Genomic DNA, 23450 nt, shown 5'->3' with positions numbered 1-23450 from the left:
CAAGACACTTAACCCCCAATTGCTCCCGATGAGCAGGTTGGCACCTTGCATGGTTGCCTCCGCCGTCGGTGTGTGAATGGGTGAGTGAATGAATGGGTAAAATGTGAGGAACAACATTGTAAAGCGCTTTGGATAAATGCACCATTTACCGTTTTTAGATGCTCCTACTGACTTGTTGTTCACCATTTAATAAGTCGCTTTGGATAAGAGCGTTCAGCCAGATGACTAAATATAAATGTTTTCCCTGTTCGCACTTCTTCCACACCGACCCAGCCGTCTGTCTGGCAGACTTCCTTGTTGTCTCATGTAGACGTGCTTGTGACCTACGCGTCAGTCTTTCTCCACTTGACTCTCGTCTCACCCCTCCTCCTCCTCCTCCTCCTCCTCCTCCTCCTCCTCCTTCTCCTCCCAGTACAACGAGCTGGTGGACAAGGTGACGAGCTCCGAGACCAAGGTGGTGGAGATGGAGACGACGGTGGAGGACCTCCAGTGGGACATCGAGAAGCTCCGCACCAGGGAACAGAAGCTCAACAAGCACCTGGCCGAGGCCCTGGAACAGGTGTGTGTGTGTGTGTGTGTATGTATGTATATGTGTGTATATGTATATGTGTGTGTGTCTGTGTTGAAAATTGGCTCCCTGTACAGAAATGGATCCAGCATTCCCTTGCACTTTTGGTGAATGTATTTGGTGGTAAACGAATAAAAGAAATTGTAATAAATAAGTAAAAATCTAGCACCCTTAAAATCCACTCTAGTTTAGTGAAAAACGGTGTAACTAATCGATTCCTCGCGCCCATCCCTAGTGTGTGTGTGTTTCTGCGCGTGCTGCTGATGCGTGCGCTGCTGATGCGTGCAGGAATGGGCCTTTAGTAGAAAGAGGATCGTTGAAGCTGTTTTCAATTTTGGACTATGGTGATGTGATTTATAGGCATGCAACACTTCAACACTTAAACCACTGGACTCTGTCTATCATTCTGCTCTCAGATTTATTGCTGGTGAGTGGTGACAGATATGAGATATATTTATTTAATATTATAATTGTAATTTTAATATAATTTTATATAGTATTCATGTATATGTAGGGTTGGGATTTCCCAGATCGAGCACTTGCATGAATTACTCGAGGAGGACTCTGGTAATTGTCTAGGGAAATCTATTTTTAGAACACATCTTAAAGCGCAGCAGCAATAATAAGATATTGTGAGGAGTCACACACCGATTTTTTTATGTCTCGCTCTGCGGACAGAACAACGCACAGCAATATAATATTAATGCGTATTGTTAGTTAAAACTTTATTGTTTCATTGACCATTTGTAATAATGACCTCCACTCTGTCTGCGGCAGGTCTCTACGCTCACGGAGCGGCATGTCTGTATCAATACTCTATGATCGCGACATGTTGGCACAATTTGGAAATGCACAAACCTAATGTTTTGGATAACGCTAAGCTAACAAAACATTTTGCGATAATGCATGTACTATCCATGCTCCAGCTTCCTGCAACGACTCGAGCCTTGCGGGATTTCATAGCGAGATTTTCAACGAGTTTTCTGTTTCAGTGGCACAAATCTTTCGGTGAACGTGGTAACCGGTGGTCAGGGGCGGACCTTCCTACAGGCGATATAGGCGGTCGCCTAGAGCGCCAACCAGAGGGGGGCGCAAAAAAAAAAAAAAAAAAAGTTTTAATTTTTTTTTAATCTTTTTTTTAATCTTTTTTTTTTTTTTTTTTAATTTTTTTTTCTCTGTGCAGTTTTGGCGCCCCCCTCTATATCTGCAACCATTATTTTTACATAAAAAAAATTCTAACATAAGGGAAAATGAGCCAAAAATCTAAAACGGTCGGTCGGTCTGAGCCTCAGCTTTAGGTGTTCACAGTCAGAACATGCTAGAGCGCTGTGCATTGATGGGTATCGGTCAAGTGTTTATAGAATTGATCGTTGAGGAAAGAAAGACTAACGTTAGAGAACTATGAAGAGGCAAAAGCCATAAAAAAAAAATACAAAAAAAAAAAATTACAAAAAAAAAAAAGAAATTTTTTCATATTTATTATGAATAAATATATCGAACACCCTCCAAATCCACTGGAGTTCAGTTGATACGGCGTCAGTAATGGATTCCTCACGCCCCTCCCGCGTGTGTGTGTGTGTGCGTGCATGCTCCTGAGGCGTGCAGGAACGCTCCTCTGTGGGCGGTGAGGCAGCTGAAAGGCATGTTTCTGTGTGGGCCGCCCTGTCGAATTCAGTTTTATTGTTGCCTCTTGTCACATTTACGTACGAAAAGAGCAAAGTTCTTGGGTCTTGCCCCCTCGACCTACAGCAGTCACTGAAATACACAATAGAATACATACGAAGGAAAACACAATAAAAACCAGCATAAAAATAATTTAAGAAAAAGTGAGTGCTGAGAGTGGTGATATAAAAAGTGCAACAGTAGAATAAAATGTACATACAGTACTAAAAAAGACTTAAAATACTATATATATATTTTTTTTAATCCTCTTTCTCCAATTTTTCTGTTTTCTCCCCGTCCCGATTTAGTCGTTGTGCCAATTCCCCCCCCTCCCCTACCTGGTTGTTGTGCGCATGTTCTCCTACTGGTCGGTACAAGGGAACCCTGAAGTCATCCGCACGCTTCCTCCGACACGTGCGGCGACAGCCAGTGACTCTCTTTTCACCTGGCGGCGAGGACTCTCATTGGTGAAGCGTAACGCGTGGGAGGTCACGCTGCCTTCATCAAGTCCTGCCTCCGCTGAGCAGGCGCCCAGACCTGACCTGTAGGCGTCGCTGTCCACAACGCCAGATTCCCACCCATGACTTGCCCTCCCCCCTAACTCAGCCAAACGGGTTAGTATAGCGATCAGCCCAAGCCTCGAGCAATGCTGACTCCGGGAGTCGAGACCGCAGCCTCTTGCATTGGTGACGAGCGCAATCTCCGCTACGCCACCTGACCGCCCAGGGTAAAATCATAATTGTTTAGGTATTGTTCATGAGTCTGATGGCTGGGGTCCTTTATAATCCTCCCGGCCTTGCTGATGCACCGGCCCTGCAGCTGTGTGTACGATGCTGCTCGTCTTCCTCAGTGTTGTCTGTTCTGTTGTGACTGTGTTCTGGAATTTGGATACCATTTTCGATACCACAGGGAAATTTTTTCAATCTTAACACTTTGATTACCAGCCATGCGTTGCGTTTTACCCCTGTTGAATGCCACCACCCACTTCAATGATAGCGTTGTGAACGCATAAACTATGTCTTAAATCATGTGTCTAATCTGGCCGTCGCTTATCAATGACTTGTTTGCAGTCAACATTGTCGAAACGGATTGTTTTTTTAATCGGTTCATTTCCGTTTTATACCATTTTGAAAAACCCTCGTTTTCTTGAAAGTTTCAGGAAAATATAAAGATTCTGTGATAAACACCCTTTACTGGAATATTCTGGAATGCACAAAAAAACGTTGTAATTTTTCTGCCTATTTATGAATCGTTTTCAAATAAACGCTAGATTATCGATAGTATGTGTACTTATGCACGCTAGAGAAGCGAGCATCTCATTTCCTGATCAGCGCACACACACACACACACATATGGCACACGCTGATATCTCTGTGAAAACAGCTCTGATTATCCTAAGACTGGTAAAATAGATTCCTTACCTCAGATCAGATGTTCTCCAAAAAGATTATTCCAATTCCTGATCGCCATTCCAAATATCGATCGCGTTTATTGATTCAGCGCTGGGTACTGGAAATATGTATTCCACGCTGTTTTGCGGCTCTGCAATGACTTGGATCTCTTCGGATGGCTTGCCGGAGAAGTAAAATGAGGAAACTGGATTCCCCCCCCCCCCCCATGTGTTTCATTCAGTCTAATCCAATGGGGTGCAGTACAACAGGGAGTGACGATAGGGGGCGGTATTTTCCCAATGGAGCTTAGAGAGAGTTTGCAGCACTAACGTGAGACTAGATTGATGAAATATGAATTCAATTCGCAACAAAAAAAACGACAAAACGCTATTTGTCGTCGCTGGCACTCGACGGTCGGTCGGCATGAACTAACGACATATAGCGTCGTTGGCACTCAAAGTGTTCAAATGTAAAAAAAAAATAATAATAATAATAATAAATAAACTAGATTTAGCTTTTGTTGCTGGTCGATTCTCCTCAGCTTCTCTCTGGTACTATAAGATAAAAGAAATATAACACTTTTAAAACTAGGGATGCTCGATGTTGGCTTTTTTACCGTTATACCGATATTGTCCAACTCTTAATTTCCGATACCGATATCAACCGATACCGATGTATGCAGGGTTCCCTCCCCCCCCAAAAACTGAATAATTTCAGGTGATTAACATTACATATCTCTTGTCGTGTAATTAACACAACATTATGCATACTTTGACAATACATAAAATAATAATTTGTTCTTACTTGCTTGCCTGGATAAATGAAGGTTAAATAAATGTAAAAATAAAATAAAAATGTATTTTTATTTTTTGAAACCCGATACAGATATTTTCCGATATCACATTTTTATGCCAATATCGGCCGATAATATTGGACATCCCTATTTAAAACCCTTTGTTTCTCTTTAGATCAGACATTTAAAAATAACTAAATTATCTAATCTAATCTTAGAAATTAAGTAAAGTGAATACTACTGGGTGTGGGTGTTAAGCATAACAGCATCTAAGTTCATTTACTTCTGACCATTATAGTCAAAGTATTTTCCTATGAACTGAAACTGATAAGATCACATAAGGCTAGCATCATTGGCGTTCAGTTACAGCTATATTGGCCAACGTTAGCCAGCTATCTAGCCAGCTACTGCACCACAAACTGCCAGCCAGCTAGCTGGCTACCCTTAACTCACAATACAACAGCTATCCAGCCAGCTACTGCACTATGAACTGCCAACTAGCCAGCTGGCCACCCCCAATCTACAACACAACAGTCAGCCAGCCAGTACACAATACGGTCTCAGCCAATCACATCGATTTGTACAGTTAGTCAGCTAGCCACTCCATTGCGAATTAAAAGGTAGCCAGCACAGCCCGTATTAGCTAGCTACAGTAGCTAGGTAGCTAACTATAACCAACGGAAGAACGATAGCTAGTTAGCCAACGCTAGCCAACAGCTGCGACAACGAATGCCAATGATGTTACTTATCACAGGGGTTCCCAAACTTTTCAGGCCGGGGCCCAGAAAATAAGGCGTCAGAGAGCCGCGGCCCAATGCACATCGTCTGGCTTTTTTTTTTTTTTGCTTTTTTGCCAGGCGACCGATTTTTTAAGCCAAATATCACTTCAATCCTATTAAGTTAGTTCAAGTTAGTTATTCATTTATATGTGCTATTTATGAGAGGGCTAACTTGTTGCAAAATAATAATGATAATAATAATAGCCTCATTAAAATACTATTGTTGCTTCGGTTGTTTTCAGCGTTTTATGTGCATAATCTGTTATTTAGTTTGAAATGTTCGTTGAAATAAGTAGATTTTTCGTTTTTGTTTATTTATTAAGTTAATATAAAACTATATAGTCACATTTTAGAATACAATAGAATAGAATTTTAGAATACAACTAGAAACACTGTCCTGGCCTGCTTCTAAGTTCAGTGGCCTGACAAAAAAAAGTAAAATAATTTTTTTTTTTTTTTTTTTTTTTTTTAAATCATCTCGCGGCCCATCCGTGGCTGCTCGCGGCCCACCTTTGGGTCGCGACCCCGACTTTGGGAACCACTGACTTATCAGACGTTGATATTATGAGCTATCAGTAGCTAGCCAGCTAGGTAACGTTAGACAACGCCTCATGTATTAAACTAAAGTGAATAATAATAATAATAATAATAATGCATTTTATTTATAAGGCGCCTTTCAAGGCACTCAAGGTCGCCGTACAACAATTTAAAAACAGTTAATTTACAATCACAATAGTTTACTGGGCCATTTTGTTTAATGCTTCAGTGATGTCGAAAGAGAAGCTGTCACGACAAGTTGCGGAGGCTCTTGCACTCTTGCTATCTTCGAAGCAAATGAGAGGATTTGTTGACAAGACAGGTCTGTGAGGGGGAGGGGCAATGCGTGCACTGCAGCGGCGTGTGTGTGTGTGTCAACAACTTTCTGTAGGAGAGAAGACGGTGAGAAAGTGCAAAAAATGGTATCGATAGTGCAGAAAATATCGATATTGCAGGAAATTAGTATTGAAACTGTTTTAAATATTCAGAATCGATATGTATCGAAAAATCGATATTTTTGACAACACTACTGTGTTCTAACTGTTGTCTTCAGTGTTGTCAAGATACAATACAAGATACAAGCGTTTTATTTGTCACGGCATACAGGTATACAGTGAAATGCGGGGGGTCTGTTGTGACTGTGTTCTAACTTGTCTTCTGTGTTGTCTGTTCTGTTGTGATTGTGTTCTAACTGTTGTCTTCAGTGTTGTCTGTTGTGACTGTGTTCTAACTTGTCTTCTGTGTTGTCTGTTCTGTTGTGACTGTGTTCTAACTGTTGTCTTCAGTGTGGTCTGTTGTGACTGTGTTCTAACTGTTGTCTTCTGTGTTGTCTTCCAGTTGAACTCTGGGTACAGCAGCAGTGGCAGCTCGGGGGCGCTGGCTGGAGGCCAGATCACACTCAATATCCAGAAGGTGAGTGTTCATTACCCATGTGACCTTCTTAACTCAATCAGCGCCGGACCCGATGATAGTCGGGTTAACTCGCCAACCGTTCAGCGCCAGACCAGAGTATAGTCAGGTTTTCGTCGTTATTTCTTTTATTTGATATTTCCATTCATTACAGGCACACGAACATCTGGGTTAACATGGGGAATCATCCTGAGAATGCCAAAGTGCAATACCGGCCGCATCCACCCAGGTGGCAGTATCGAGCACCCTTTGAAACATTATATCTTTGCCTGTGCGTCGATCAAAAGTCTCCGGTCAGATTTCTATTGGTCGGGCAAGGGGGGCGGTTATAACGGTCGGATTGAGAAGCGTGAATTGCTCCCGGTGCATGATGTGTGTCAGATTATGTTGGCGACACGATCAACACCAATACTGGGACTCGTGATCAGATAATATTGGAATATTCTTTTTGGGGTACATCCTAGTGAAGGTAAGGCCTATATGGTATCAATCCTGCTGTGATCCAAGCATGATTTCACTTCGATCACAATATGTGTGTAACGCTACTCCACAACGTGTGCCGTTGGTGACGATCAAAGCATCAAAAAACTACCCCCCCCCCCCCCCCACCCTTTCATGCATTCATGATGAAACATAATACCGATAATATAGATGTGATTTTGAAATAGTAGCGTGTACAGGCGAGAAACGGCAACGTTTCTAGTGAATTGCACGTATTGCTGAATAGCCTCGTTTTCTGGGATTAGACAGGATGTCTCTAAAACTATAGTCATATTCATCACGGTATAAAACGGGAATGTATGGATGAAAAAATTATTTCTTTAACTTTAGTTATAGCCCTTCAAACACTGCCACATATTCCTATATTTTAGAGTGTCTGCCTTTTAACAACACATCACACATATCGCTGTGGCGTCCATTGAGTTAACACATTCCCTGCCACGCAATTTGAGCATCTTATACCATTCTCTGCCAGCACTGTAAGTCTATGGAGATGTTCACCTTCTTTGCAGGGCTATAACTTTTTAAATTGTATTGCTAAATTGACATTACTATGGCCCATTCAACATCGATTATCTATCGTTCAGGATGTAGGAACGTTTTACTTTTTCATTCATACGAAAATACCGTCTAGAATATAAATATGTTTTTATCGTTTTCTGCAGTAATTCCTAGAACATGAGATATAGGCATAAACGCATATATAGATTATCAAATGCCGTTTGTTGCCGATCCACGCTATATAAAAAATTTCAACTGTACATGATCCTAAACGTTATGACTGATCATGCGTGGATGAACGGAGGGGGGGGGGGGGGGGGGGGGTGTTTATAATTCCGTGATCGTCGTTAAATGCTTTATGTAGTCTGGGTGATATATTGATCAGAGCAGTTTGCATGGATAATAATAAACAAACAGGCTGAAAGTAACGTCAGCGTCCTCTTACCGTTGGCCGGTGAGACTGGAGAAAAAATATCCCACTTATTTGACGGCGATCGCCTAAATCCATTTCCGGTTTGTATAATCATAATACACGGCCAAATCGTATAGATTATTGTGTTATGGCAGCGATCGCTACACACGGACGTGTGTCTACAGTCCCGCAACAATATGCGAGTGGCCGGACGCATTTCGGAGACGCACCGAGATCGACTCGGCCATTTCCGGTTTGGCAACTCGCCTATCATCCACCAGGGGGCAGTATTGAAGCGTTGCAGAGTTGTGCCGGCTCACACTGCATCAGACCAGGCTCCGTGAGGGAAATATGAATAACATGGCGAAAAAATGAAATATGATCTCAATAACGTCGTACGCCGTGGATTGGCAGAATTAGCATGAACTTGAAACACGTCGTACAACGTGAATGGCGCAGGATGTGTTAATGATGGAATCGTTTATTATGAACAACAATACAAATAATCAAGAGATAACAAATGATGATAATGAAAGAATTATAATAATAATTAAAGAAATACATGGATAATTTGCTGTGAAAAGAAGTAAGATAAAATAATAAACAAAACCGTATATTTTGTCCAAAAAGGAACAGGGAGAAGCAACATGCTGATCAGGTCCTGCCCCTTATTGCAATAAACCCTTAACAAGTTTTTCAAACGGCGTTTAATTGTTTTCCAACAGAATCATCTGCAAACTAAATCACTTGTCCATCAATCAAGTTTAATATAATCATTACTGTTTAATAAATAATAAGTTATTTTACAATCAATAGGCTACTGTCCATCCAGTATCTTTTAGAAAGCAAAAGGTCTCTGCTGACTAGATCAGAACAGGATCTGTAGCAAACAATACTGTCTTTAATGTCGATGTGTCTTTTCTAAGCATGCAATGTTTAGTTCTGCTCCTTTTTTTCTTCTCATCATGACTAGATTATATTCAAATGACGTTGGATGTATTGAGTCGTTTATACCTGTTGTGGTTCTGTGCAGAGTACATAACTGGGTGCATGTGTTGGTGGAGAGCTTTGAGTGCTTAATTGGAGCGAGTCCACGGTAGGTTTACAGTAGAGGCTTTTCCTCCTTCTATACCTGGAGATAAAAATCACACCAATTATGAGAGTTTCTGACTCTGGGGTCGGTTTTGAGAAACATGATTCTGGCTTCGGTGCCGCAGTTCAAAACATTTTTTTTTTTTTTTTTTTTGTCTTTTTCCCCCTCCATTTTCCTCCGATTTTCTCCCATCCCAATGTTAGTCGTATGCCAATTCCCAGTCCCTTCCTGGTCGCTGCGCACTTACCCCCCACAGTCAGATCATCTGGGAGAGTGGAGGCTACCACGTGCTTCCTCCGACACACGTCCAGCCAATCACCGCTTCTTTTCACCTGGCAGCACGGATTCTCATCGAGAGGGCGTAGCGTGTGGGAGGATCACACTATCCCCCTCAAGTCCTATCCGCGCTTAGCAGGCGCCCCGACCGAACTGTAGGAGTCGCTGTTTACAACGACCCGGACCCACCCCGCCAGCTTCTCCCACCCTCTAATACAGCCAATTGTATTAGTGCAGACGGCCAGCCAAGCTGGTGACAACCCCGGAGCTGTGAGCTGGATTCGAACAGGCGAATCCAGCTCACAGCTCCGGGGTTGGTGACGAACGCAATCTCCGCTCGGCCACCTAACCGCCCAGTTCAAAACATTCTTAAAAAAAATATATATATATTATGTTTGTAATTGTAGAGTACATGATACAACAAGATCTATACATCAAGGATAAAAACAGGATAATAAATAAAGTCCTGATTCCTTGAAGATTATTATTGCCACGCGAACTAGAACTAAACTGAACACTATTTTATCCTTTGAAGGCCACCCACTGTTCATTCTTTTTGATGCTCTGCGAAGCTCATTCAGTGATAGGTTGTTGATTCCTCAATGCTCTACTGATCGATTGAGAAGGTCCTTTGTTCCTGCTGCGGTTACATTTTTTAACGAACACCGTTAGCACTGTGTTGTATTGTATCATGTAATTGTTTCTTTCATGTTTGTATATTTGTATTCGCTTTGGTGGCAAACCGTGTTTCCCCTCTGGGATTAAGAAATAAACCATACAAGGGCGGCTACGTGGCGTAGTGGGCAAGGCGCTTGCCACGAAATCTGGAGACGCTGGGCTCGCCTGTTCGAGCCCAGCGCTCCACATTTGCTTTCAGTTTAGCTGGTCGTCCACAGTAATACACATTGGCCGTATTACGGGGAGGGAAACTGAAGGGTGGGGATCGGGCGTTGTGGACAGCGACTCCTACAGGTCGGTTGGTGCGCCTGCGCAGTAGAATCAGGAAGTGTCGGGGGCAGCGTGAGCCTCCCACGCGTTACTCCTCGACACTGAGAGATCGAGCTGCCTTAAAAGGTAAGGCCTTAAAAGGTATTTCATTTGCATAGGTATTATCAAGAAAATATTTTGATGTGCGGCGCTCGCCACTAACGCAGGAGATGCTGGGTCCGAGCCGGCGTTGCTTCCGGCATGGCTGGTCGTTCATACTAATACAATTGGCAGTATTAGGGGGTGGGAAAGCCGGTGGGTGGGGATCGGAACGTTGTGGACAGCGACTCCTACAGGTCGGTTGGTGCGCCTGTACAGCAGAATCAGGAAGCAACGGGGGCGGCGCGAGCCTCCCACGCGTTACTCCTCGCCACTGAGAGATCGAGCTGTACATGTGAAAAGATGCGACGGCTGCCTCCTCGTGTACCGGAGGGGACTTGTGCTATGTATGACTTAGTCCACATTGCAGCCGGCTTGTGGGAAGCAAGAAACAGCGTTCGTGACAGGGGAGGGTTGAATTGGATGATACGAAATTGGGATGGGAGAAAATATAGAAAATGGGAGAAAAAGTGGATAAAAAAAAAAGAAAAAAAAAACCATACAAGCGTACAAAATACAAATCTAAAGGAATTACTGAAACTGTTTTTAAAGAATTATAAAACAAACTTATTACCATAAATCGATATACAATTTGATAAAAGAACCAATCCTAAAAGATAATGAATAAAAGAAACAATCCTCAAAGAACTAAAACATTTGAAGTACTTTAAAAACAGAATCCTGCTTTACACAAATTCCCCCCGTCCTCCGCTGCCTCTGCCGCCCGCGCGCCGTGACGGCCGAGACCCGTCTTAATCTTTCGCCGTTGACTAAAGATCAATATCAATCAATATCTGAAATGAAAGAACCTTCTTACTGTCACACACCTAATTATACTAACCTACACTGTAGCACTCAACACTTTGATGAACACTGTTATTCAGCTGAGAGAGTTGTACCCTTCCTGCTGACCTGTCGTGCAAAACTTGTAAGTGGCTTTGGATGACCAAAATGTAAATGTGGTGTCCTCCAGTTCGAGAGTCTGAACGCGGAGCTGGAGCAGAACCAGGAGCTGGCGAACAGCCGCATGGCGGAGCTGGAGAAGCTGCAGCTTGAGCTCCAGGAGGCCGTGAGGGAGAGCGAGAAGCTCAAGGTAACCATTATTATTCTGATTGACATTGAAATCGCGATTATTAAACATGATTTCATTCATTCATTTGACAGGGCATCGGCGGGGTATTAAAAAGTGTTACATTTGTAATAGTCAATTTAAGGCCTTAAAAGGTATTTCATTTGCATAGGTATTATCAAGAAAATATTTTGATGTGCGGCGCTCGCCACTAACGCAGGAGATGCTGGGTCCGAGCCGGCGTTGCTTCCGGCATGGCTGGTCGTTCATACTAATACAATTGGCAGTATTAGGGGGTGGGAAAGCCGGTGGGTGGGGATCGGAACGTTGTGGACAGCGACTCCTACAGGTCGGTTGGTGCGCCTGTACAGCAGAATCAGGAAGCAACGGGGGCGGCGCGAGCCTCCCACGCGTTACTCCTCGCCACTGAGAGATCGAGCTGTACATGTGAAAAGATGCGACGGCTGCCTCCTCGTGTACCGGAGGGGACACGTGATGCAAGGCTTCGTCCACATTGCAGCCGACCAGTGGGAGGCATGGTCTAACAACGTTCGAAACGGGAGGGTAGAATTGGATAATACGAAAATTGGGATGGGAGAAAAATAGAAAAAATGGGGAGAAAAAGTAGATAAAAAAAAAATATATATAATTCGATATAGCAATTAGGGGTTAAGTGTCTTGCTCAAGGACACTTCGACACGCTGCTTATAGTCCCATTTCAAAGATTAAACCGTGATCAAAGCCTTCGTTTTTAATTGGACGCCTCCTATATTTTCGTCGTCTGCCAACAAAAATGAGATCCCTCGTTGCTTGGCAACAGAGACCTCCCTGCTTTGCCTTCATCCAAAACCCATCCAGCGGCGCAAGTGACCGTTTATTCCCGGCTTGCCAATGAAACGTAAACAAGCCGGGATGATACGGTTCGTGTTGCGAGGTAGAGGTTCCTATATACGGGGAGTTCTATAGAAACTCCTTCATTACGGTGCTGCTGTGTAGCAGCGATGCAGCGACTTCCTCCCAGGGATATCAGATTTCTGTTTCGTCTCATCGGCGCTCACAGGAAGGATGCCTCTCGTGCCCGTCATCACAACCCGTGTTTGGATAGAAACGCTGTGTAATTTCCATTCAGAATTGATTGATTGAAAATTATTTCAACCCCAGACTCCGCTTTAAAAGGCGTCATTTGTGCTTTTAAAAATTTATAACTTTTTTTGAAAAAGAGGTTTCCCTTTTCCGATTTTATTTTTTTATTTCTTTTTATTTCCCCTTTTCATCCACATGTACACACTCACTTTAAACAAACACTCACCTTACCACTCACTTTATTCACTTTTTGACACTTTAACACACTTTATATTTATCTATTATTAAAGAGATTTGCACCACATTCATACCTCATTTGCGCCCTACCCCACGTTTTGTACCTCTGCATTCTACCTCACTGTTACTCATTTTACTCTGTACTGTCTATTGTATGTGTATTGACTTTACCTACCGTACTTTTTACTTCTTAATTTTTTTTACTTACTTTCTTTTTACTGTATGTAGCACACTCAGGGGCTCATACAGAAACAAGCATTTCATCTTAAAGTATTCTTTATTTTGTTCTGACGAATAATAATAAAAAGTTAAACTTGAAACCTGAACTGTAGGGCTGCACGATTCTTGCTAAAATGTGAATCACGATTTTTCTCTAAGAATTGAGATCACAATTCTCACACGATTCTTATTTATTCAATAAAATCATTTATTGCACTCTTTCTTAAACAGACAACATAACATATATCAAAGTGCTTGCCTTAAACTTAAACATAACATATGAAAGTGTTTGACTTAAACTTAAAAGTCTCTTGTAACATACAAAATAACTCAAGTCAGAATCGTCATCATTTAAAAAAGTGAAGTACTATTATTATTTTTTGCCATCATTTAGAAATGAGATCGCATAGGTCTATGAATCGAGATCGCAAATGTTTTCCCGATTAATCGTGCAGCCCTACTGAACCGTCTGTCCCCCGTCCCCTCAGATGGACCTGCGGAACATCCCAGAGGATGTGGTGAAGGAGACCCCGGAGTACAAGTGCCTCCAGTCCCAGTTCTCCCTGCTCTACAACGAGTCGCTGGGGGTGAAGACCCAGCTGGACGAGGCGCGCGCCCTGCTGCTCACCGCCAAGAACGCCCACCTCCGGCAGATCGAGCACATGGAGGTGATTTTCTCCCCCCCGCCCCGCCGCGGCGCATCTGTGTACAGTACGCACGCACGGGCACACGCGTAAACAAATGCAAACACTCTGTGATTATGATTATTTCTGCTCCGAAAGGAGTTTCATCGTTCATCGGAGTCGCCATGCCGACGGGGTGTTTAGCTGCCAAAATAGACCGGGGGGGGGGGGGCTCGTTACGTTTGTTGTTATGGCGGGACTAATTAGAGAAAGATGTTTGGCGAGAGGTTTGGTGAACAGGGTGCACACACACACACACACATGTGCACACACCAGGGTTCGCACAACGTCCTTGAAGTGCTTAAAGTGCTTGATAAAAGAAAAAAAAGTCCTGGATTTCCTTGAAAACCGCAAAACATTTTTTAACAAGGGGCTTAAAAAGTCCTTGAAATTCAAATCAACCATTCGCATTGAGCCATGATCAAATTGTTCTGAATCAAGAAATAGTTTTTTTTTATTCCGTTTTAATCAAATCTGACGAGTCACTCCCAACGAGTGACATCCTTGAAAATGAAAAATAGTGCTTGGAAAAGTACTTAGAAGTCCTTGAATTTCATTTTGCAATGTCTGTGGGAACCCTGACACACGTGCACACACACAAACGTTTCCGCTTCTCCTCTGGTCTGGTGGCAGAGCGACGAGCTGTCCCTGCAGAAGAAGCTGAGGACGGAGGTGATCCAGCTGGAGGACACGCTGGCCCAGGTGCGCAAGGAGTACGAGATGCTGCGCATCGAGTTCGAGCAGAACCTGGCGGCCAACGAGCAAGCAGGTAGCGTCCTCGTGCCCCTCCCCCCACGGGGTAGATTTATCGTTCAAGTTATGTTTTATTTGTCACATGTAAGGTACATGTACATTACAGTGACATGCTTGGTTCTGTATGAGCCTCCTGGGATTGTGCTTCATACAGTAAAAAATAAATAAATAAAGACCAAACACTATGCAACATATACAATATACAAAACTAAAGTAAAAAATTCAACAAAACACAGAAATGAGGTAGTGCAAATCATTTATAATTTAGATAAAAACTTGTATTGTTAAAAAACGTGTTTAACACATTGTCCACCATGCATTGTACCCATCGTTGGGCCCAGTCTGCCAGTTCTGTAACCCTATGGAGATGTTTACCTTCTTTGCAGGGCTATAACTTTTTAAATATTATAGCTATATCGACATTACTATGGCCCATTCAACATCGGATATCTATCGTTCCGGATGTGGGAACGTTATTTTTTTTCATTCATACGTGTTAATACCGTCGTGAATATAAGTATGTTTTTAAGGTTTTCTGCAGTAATTCCTTTTTTTTTAATCTACTTTTTCTCCCCATTTTTCAATTTTTCTCCCATCCCAATTTCGTATTATCCAATTCTTCCCTCCCCTGTCTCGAACGTTGCTAGACCATGCCTCCCACTGGTCGGCTGCAATGTGGACGAAGCCTTGCATCACGTGTCCCCTCCGGTACACGAGGAGGCAGCCGTTGCATCTTTTCACCTGTACAGCGCGATCTCTCAGTGGCGAGGAGTAACGCGTGGGAGGCTCACGCTGCCCCCGATACTTCTTGATTCTGCTGTACAGGCGCACCAACCGACCTGTAGGAGTCGCTGTCCACAACGTCCGATCCCTACCCACCGGCTTTCCCACCCCCTAATACTGCCAATTGTATTAGTATGAACGACCAGCCAAGCCGGAAGCAACGCCAAGAGCTGGGCTCGAACCCAGCATCTCCTGCATTAGTGGCGAGCGCCTTGCCCACTGCGCCCCTTAGCCGCCTTTCTGCAGTAATTCCTAAAACGCGAGTTATAGGCCCTGACGCATATGATAGATTATCGATTGGCGTTTCTTTCCTATACACGCTATATTAAAAAAATTCAAATGTATATGATTGGTATACATTATGCTTCATCATGTGTGAAGGAAAGAGGGGGGGGGGTCGTTTATAATTCCTTGCTCGTCAGTAGCGTATTTTTTTTTTTACTATGGCTTGATACGTTGATCAGATGGATTGCCGTGAAATTAATAATCGGGCTGAAAATAACGTTAGATTCCTCTTACCGTTCGCCGATGAGACTGGAGGAAAAATATTCCAATTATTTGACGTCGATCTGCTAGATCCATTTCCCGTTTGTATGACGCAATAAACGGCGAAATCATATTGATTATTGCGTTTTGAAAGCGATCCCAATGCACTCAAGTGTGTATCTAGAATAGTGTAACTCGCCCGACATCCACCAGGCGACGGTATTGAGGCGTTGCAATCAGGGTTTCTGTTAGAATTTTCTTTTGCAGGTCTGAGTGTCCGGTAGATTTCAATCTACCGGACAAATGGGATAAATTCCGGTCAGAGTTTATTGAGCTTAAAAACAATTGATAGGCCTATATAAAGAATGACATCATCAAGGCATTTATAATATTTTAACTTAAAACTAGGCTACTTTTGCGTATATAGTCATTAATATATTCCAAATAAAATAAGTCCCTCGAGACTTGAGGTGTCTGTGGGCAGTCTGCCCGACCTTAATAAACAGCAGTCTGTTATAATCACATTTTTATGAGCTAACGAATTCCGTTATATTGGACATTTGTATTAATTATATCAAGCGAAGAACTGAGAAATTTGGCAGAGAGAGACGGCAACATTATCGTGGGTTTGCGCCGTGATGTATATCTCCACCTCCCAACGACTTGGTGCTGCTCATAATGTCCGGTGAAAATAAGTCCCTCTAAGCACAATTAGATTTGAATTGTATTAAAATAGGCTAAAATTAAATAGCCTATGCGATGAACGAAACAATCATTACATTTGTCGTTGCTTCACCAAGCAGCCGGTCTAATAATGACATCTGGCTGTTGTCAGCGCGAGCTGGCTGCTGATATAATGGAGCAGGCAGAGTGGTGTTTTTAGGTCCGGTCTGGAAACCGCTCAACAGCGCCCCCACCCAACAGCTGAATTGCCAATGGCTGAATTGGAGTACTGCACCCTGCCAAGCCATGCTTCACGTAAATATATCAGCAGCCAGCTCGCGCTGACAACAGCCAGATGTCATTATTAGACCGGCTGCTTGGTGAAGCAACGACAAATGTAATGATTGTTTCGTTCATCGCATAGGCTATTTAATTTTAGCCTATTTTAATACAATTAAAATAATCTAATTGTGTTTAGAGGGAATTATTTTCACCGGACATTATGACCGGAGAGATTAAATATGTCGGACTTCAACAGATTTTGCCGGTCAAATACCGGTAATTACCGGCTAACGGAAACGCTGGTTGCAATATCAGACAGGGTCCAGCTGCAGCAGCGGAGGGAGGCTGGATGAATTATGAATGCCATGGCGAAAAAATGAAATATTGATCCCAAAAACTAGTTAACTCGTTTCTGGCGCACAACGCATGGCGGGCAATAACGAGTATACTCGTTTTTGGCGCACAATGTGTTAAAGGTGAATGTTTAAAGTGTGTGCAATGAGTGTAGATGGATGGGTTAGTGTTTCATAGAGTCATTGAGCCTCCTGATGGCCTGGGGGGATAGAAGCTCCTTTTGAGTACCTCTGTACCGGCCATGAGACTCCGGTAGCTCTTGCAAAGAGGCAACCTTTCGCGTAAGAGAGAATCCCCCCCCCCCCCCCCCCAATCCAGGATGCAGTTGGGTTTCCAATATTCAATGCGCCAGTACACCATGAGCAATTGATTTTGATTTGATTTTATCTTTATTTATCTCAAACCCAACAAACACACAGATCACAGTAAAGACTAAATGTAAACATAAACAAACAAATCCGTCTTCATCCATAGAAAAACAAACAGACTCCTCTCTGTGTCCTCTGTTCGTCCTCAGGGCCCATTAACAGAGAGATGAGACATTTAATCAGCAGCCTTCAGAACCACAACCACCAGCTGAAGGGAGACGTGCAGCGATACAAGAGGAAGCTGAGGGAGACGCAGATGGAGATCAACAAGGTAGAGTGTGCGTGTGTCTGTGTGTGTCACTTGGGCTTTACATGAGTGTGTTAAATGGAGTGTTTGGACGAATGGAGTCTGGTATTACAGCTGAGTTGAAGTGAAGTTGAACCTCCTATTAGGAACGTCTGACCACTAAGTGTGTCTGACTCTAACCACCAAAACCTGCACGGACTACAACGTATGACGTGTATCGTGTCAGTCAGGGTATACTGCACCTTGTGTATACCGTTTACTCTTACTCTTTAGTATATATTCAGATGCCTATATTTATTGTAACTGATGGGGCATACAGACCCTCATCTGCACCTTTGTTTATCTTTCTCATATTTTTTATATTCAGATTTTATTATGTTGTTTACACTGTTTATTTTTCTCGTTTTTATATTCAGATCAAATTGTATTTTTATATATTTATGTCTTTCTACTATTACCCTGCCCATACCTGTACCCCCCCCTCCCCCATGCTGCTATGATGTCCGAGTTTCAATAAAGGAAAGTCTCATCTTTATCCCCTTGGGGGGGAAATCGGTCCTCTGCATGTGACCCATCCTAACTGGTTAGGAGCAGTGGTTCAGCCACACAGCGCCGGGAGACCAACTGCAGTTTGCAATAATGCCAGTAACTCGGTCGAGGACAATGGCAGGAAATCTTGCATGTCTTTCGGTGTGGGAGGAAACCAGAGCACCCGGAGGAAACCCACATGCAAACACAGGGGGGAGAACATGCAAAACTCTACACAGAAAGGCCCCCTGCTGGGGTTTGAACCCAGGACCTCCTCGCTGTGAGGCAACAGTGTTAACCACGGCGCCGCCCTGCCGCCCAGAGTAACGTGCCAGAGAGATTGGCAGCAAATGCTTTCAAATAGTGAACAGATTTAGACCTTGTTTCACATACGTTGTGCCAGTGTTGTAGTACTCGAGCCCAGGACTGATTCTCAGGACTCGTGACTTGACTTGGACTTGAGCATTGACTGCATTCGGACTCTTTGATAAATAGTTCTAAAAAAAACATTAAAAATAAAATAAAATAAAACTCCCTTTGAAAAGGTGACCGCTGTGTCATTTACCGGTAGGTTTAATGTAGACCTTTTTTTATTTGTATGTCAGCTCAGACTCAACCTTGATGACTAGGACTTGGACTCAGACTCGGACTAGGGTAATGGGGACTCGACTCGGGCTCTTCTTTGATCACTTGGACTTGGACTCGGACTCGAACACTGGGGATTCAAGACTCGACTCGGACATGAGATTTAGTGACTGGACTACAACACATACGTTGTGGCGTTGTGCAGAATAATCCTCAGCTGTAGAGCGATGTGGCCCAGTCCTCTGTTGCTCCGTCACTGTCGGCATAATCTGTCCGATCCAGACAAAAAGTGAAAGTCTAGGAAAAAGTCTGGATTTTTAAACTGGAAAATGGTGAAGCAACCCTGTTAGAATAATAGTGAACATGATCTGGCGTGTCCGTCGAGCCAGGGGAAAGATCAGTGGAGCACGTGGTTGTTGGTATGGGCAGGGTAATAGTGGAAAGACATATATATATATATATATAGGCAATAAAGTGTAAATCTGAATATGAAGATATGAGAACAGTGTAAACAATATAATTAACTGAATATAAAAATATGAAAAAAATATGGTGTAAACATAACCAACTCTGAATATAAAAGTATGAAGAATAAATAGTGTAAACAACATAATTAACTCTAAATAGAAACATATGCGAAGAATAAATAGTGTAAACAACATACCGGTAATTAACTCTTTAAAAAAATATGAGAAACAGTGTAAACAATGTAATTCACCCTGAATATATAAATAAACCGTGTAAACAACATAATTAACTTTAAATGTAAAAATATGAGAAATTATAAACGGTATATTTAAAGATCAGGAGTGTCGGATGCAGAGAGACTTGGTCTCAACTCCGTCTTTCTGTTTGTCGCCCCCCTCGACAGCTGCGGTGCCAGAGTGGAGACACCGGCGTCCTGCCCCTGGAGGACACGACGAGCGACGGCATGGACGTCAAGAAGGAGGAGGACGAGGACCAGGAGGAGGAGGAGGAGCGGCGGAAGGAGCTGGAGAGGCAGCGGGCGCGGGAGAGGGAGCGCGAGGCGGAGAGGGAGCGCGAGAGGGAGCGCGAGAGGGAGCGGCAGCGCAGCGAGGAGCTGAAGAGGAAGGACTCCGACACGCTGAAGCTGCTGAGGGCAGAACTCAAGTAGGGTCAAGGGTCATCTTAATTATTAACCCTTTCACTGTCACATTACCAAATTGTTAACCCTTTCACTGCGACAATACAGAAGGTTAACCCGTTCACTGCCACATGCCAAAGGGTTAACCCTTTCACTACCACACTACATAAGGTTAACCCTTTACTATCATACTACAGACTGTTAACCGTCTATAGTGTGATAGTAAAGGGTTAACCTAACAGTCTGTAGTGTGATAGTAAAGGGTTAACCTTCTGTAGTGTGGCAGTGAAAGGGTTAATAATAATACACTTTATTTGTATAGCAACTTTCATACAAGAATTGCAGCTCAAAGTGCTTCACAGCAGCAAGAAAGACGGGTATAAAATGAGCACAAAATTGGCCTAAAATGTGCACAACATTTACAAAAAAGTGCAGACATAAAATAAATATAAAATAGACGGGCAGCAAAACAGACGGAGTCAAGGTTAGGTAGAGCACATTAAATCACATAATTTTTCATACCAGGATCTAACATTCCAATAGGCCTCTTTGTTTACGGTTTGATTAATTCCCCGTTTTGTTCCAATTGCATGTTGGAGACTCGAGATTCAAGATGTTTATTTGTCATATTATGCACAGTTAAGACAGTTCCACGTACAATGAAAATCATACTTTGCTAGTCCCCCCCCTTCACACAGAATCACAAAATATAGACTTAAACTAAAATGTTAATATTAAGAAAATGTTTAATGCTAAAAAATATAAAGTAGAAAAATAAGTAAGTAACAGTATTGCACCTTCAGTTCACAGTTTAAGAATGAGTTATTTGCTTTTGGGTTTCCAAATAAATGGTTTGTATAGCTATTTCTGTTGGTTACAAATGTGAATAATTCTTTGTTTCTTTTTTGAAGGCTTCATTTGTTAAGAATATAGGACAGGCATGTATAAGCATTATGCTTCAGCCTGTACCTTTTCAGTCACTGCCAGAATCAAAGACCGTTGACAGGCTGGAATTATTCTGCATTATTGTGTGATGACTTAATAAAAAACTATTACTACTAGTAGAGCGACAGTGTTGACCACTATACCACTGTGCCTCTAAATTCTTATTCGCATTCCTAACAAAAGAACAAACAACTTATTTATTTATTTAACCAGGCAGGTCAATTAAGAACAAATTCGTGTTTGCAACGACGGCCTGGCGAGAGGACAGAAGGGCCTCTCGAAGGGTAACTGGGAAAGGGGACAAAAATATATAATTAAATAGAGAAGAGACAAATACATCACAGAGGTAAGGGGAAATAATCAAAACACACATCAAACAAACGACAAAATAAAATGATAGGGCTAGGGCTGACCTTTTTGGAATTCGAAGCTTCGGGGCCGAGATTCGATTTTAATTCGAAGCTTAGAGGGAAAAAAAATGTAAAAAAAAAAAAAAAAATGTATGTTGTGGGACTTGTACAGCACTTTGTTCAACTTTGTCAGTGCTGTAAAGTTTAAACCTTTTTAAATCTTAGACAAACTAAACACTTTGCTTTCATGAAATATTGTAAGCCGTCATTTGAGGCTTTATAAAAGCAGCACAATGAACACAAATCTGTCAGTGCCGAGTCCGACCTCATCTTAAATAATAAACAGCATTGCTTGTTGTAATTAACACTTTTGACTGCCGGGACCCGTCTTTAGACGTCTTTCCTGGCCATGCTAAAGTTGCCGGGGGACGCTGTACAGCGTCCTTATATCAATATTTCAAAAATCTGCGATCGGATTTATAATGTCCCTCCGCTGGCCTGAGATCCACCAGCAGGACCCACTGAGCTCTCTGGCGGTTCAGGAGCGCCATCTGGTGGCCGATCGGCGCAACCGCTTAACAGGAAGCGCAGTAGAGGTTTTGCTGGTCGGCCATATTACTTCCGGGCACTCGGTATAGGTTCCGGCACTCTAGCTTGTCACACTACATAGCGATCGATTGCCAATAACTCGATAAACAACATGATTTGGACGTATATACCATTATACAAGCTGGAGATGGACCGGGTAAAAATATATCCCATAATGATAAAATTTCTACTCGACGATGATCGCCCAACGGCGCGCGGAGACTGGGGTGAGTTTCAGCGTGTAACGTTACCATCTTCGATACTAACTGCTTTTATCAACATTTGACCCACATTAGATGATTGGTATAACGCTGCCCACGGAATTATAAACGCCCCCTCGCCCATCCGGTCAACATCAGATGACGTGTAGTAACTTCTAGAAGTACGTCTAGTTGGAATTTTTTATATCGCGCTGATTGCCATCAAACTGTATTTCATCATCAATATAATGCATTTGGGGCTATATATCACGTTCTGGAGAAAGCTGCAGAAAGAGATGAAAACATACTTATACATTAGACCATACTTTACTATGAATATGTGAATGAAAAAGTTTAACGTTGCTACACAATGAACAATACATATAGGACTTTGAATGGGCCCTAATAATGGCAATGTAGCAATAGAATTTAAAAAGTTATAGCCATGCAAAGAAGGGGACTTTCTCCATAGACAAATAGCGCTGGCAATCTATGGTATATCATTAATTTAACCCAAGGCAACCAAAGTGTTAACAAAGAGAGGCAGAGTTGATTTTACCAACAACAACAAAAAATCATATATATATATATTTTTTTTACATAATCGAATTTTATTTTCATATTCGATGCCCATCGAACGAAGCTTCGAAGTATTTAAGACAGCCCTACATGATACATACATAATAGTCAATTTACAGTTAAAAGGCTCGGTGACAGTGTGTAAACAATTCTATGATGGAGTCCTTAAAAGTAATGAGGGGGATCCATTTGTCTTTTGCATCTCGTTCCAACTGCTGGGAGCAGCATATTGGAAGGGGGATCGACTGAAGGACGTGTGAACACGGGGAACATCTAGCCAGAGATTCATTGAGAATTGCATTAATGACTGTCTTCTCGGCGTTACTTTTCTGCCATCATTACTGACTGGTCTCTCCTCCTCCTCCTGCTCCTTCTCTTCCTGCTCCTCCTCTTCCTCCTGCTCCTCCTCTTCCTGCTCCTCCTCTTCCTCCTCCACCTCCTCCTTTTCCTCTTCCTCCTCTTCTTCCTCCTCCTCTTCCTCCTCCAGGAAAGCCCAGGAGTCTCAGAAAGAGATGAAGCTGCTGCTGGACATGTACAAGTCCGCCCCCAAGGAGCAGCGGGACAAGGTCCAGCTCATGGCAGCCGAACGCAAATCCAAGGCAGAGGTCTGTCTGCTGTCCATCCTCACTCCTTGTGGCCTTTCATAGAATGTAACCCTAACCCTTTCATAGAATGCTTACAGATGCATCAGGTGCGACAGTGGCTCAGGAGGTAAAGCAGTCGTCTGGTAATCGGAAGGTTCCCGGTTCGATTAGTAATGAAAGTGTTAACCTTCTGTAGTGTGGTAGTGAAAGGGTTAACCTTCTGCAGTGTGGTAGTGAAAGGGTTAACCTTC

At 42.8% G+C, this 23450-nt stretch overlaps 1 protein-coding gene across 1 annotated transcript in view; it reads left to right on the top strand.

Annotated features, from left to right (window-relative positions):
- rnf40 (ring finger protein 40) overlaps nt 1-23450 on the top strand; it is a 58322-nt gene that overhangs the window by 20285 nt on the left and 14587 nt on the right. Inside the window, exons 7-14 of the mRNA XM_084322449.1 lie at nt 413-559; nt 6568-6642; nt 11482-11601; nt 13605-13784; nt 14433-14568; nt 17638-17759; nt 19720-19979; nt 23103-23220. Of these exons, the coding sequence (XP_084178575.1) occupies nt 413-559; nt 6568-6642; nt 11482-11601; nt 13605-13784; nt 14433-14568; nt 17638-17759; nt 19720-19979; nt 23103-23220 (1158 nt within the window). The remainder of the gene's footprint in view (nt 1-412; nt 560-6567; nt 6643-11481; nt 11602-13604; nt 13785-14432; nt 14569-17637; nt 17760-19719; nt 19980-23102; nt 23221-23450) is intronic.

The sequence above is a fragment of the Notolepis coatsorum genome (assembly GCF_963971535.1).
Source record: "Notolepis coatsorum genome assembly, chromosome: 10".
NCBI classification, from domain to species: Eukaryota; Metazoa; Chordata; class Actinopteri; order Aulopiformes; family Paralepididae; genus Notolepis; species Notolepis coatsorum.
This window is presented reverse-complemented; position numbering and strand designations above follow the sequence as displayed.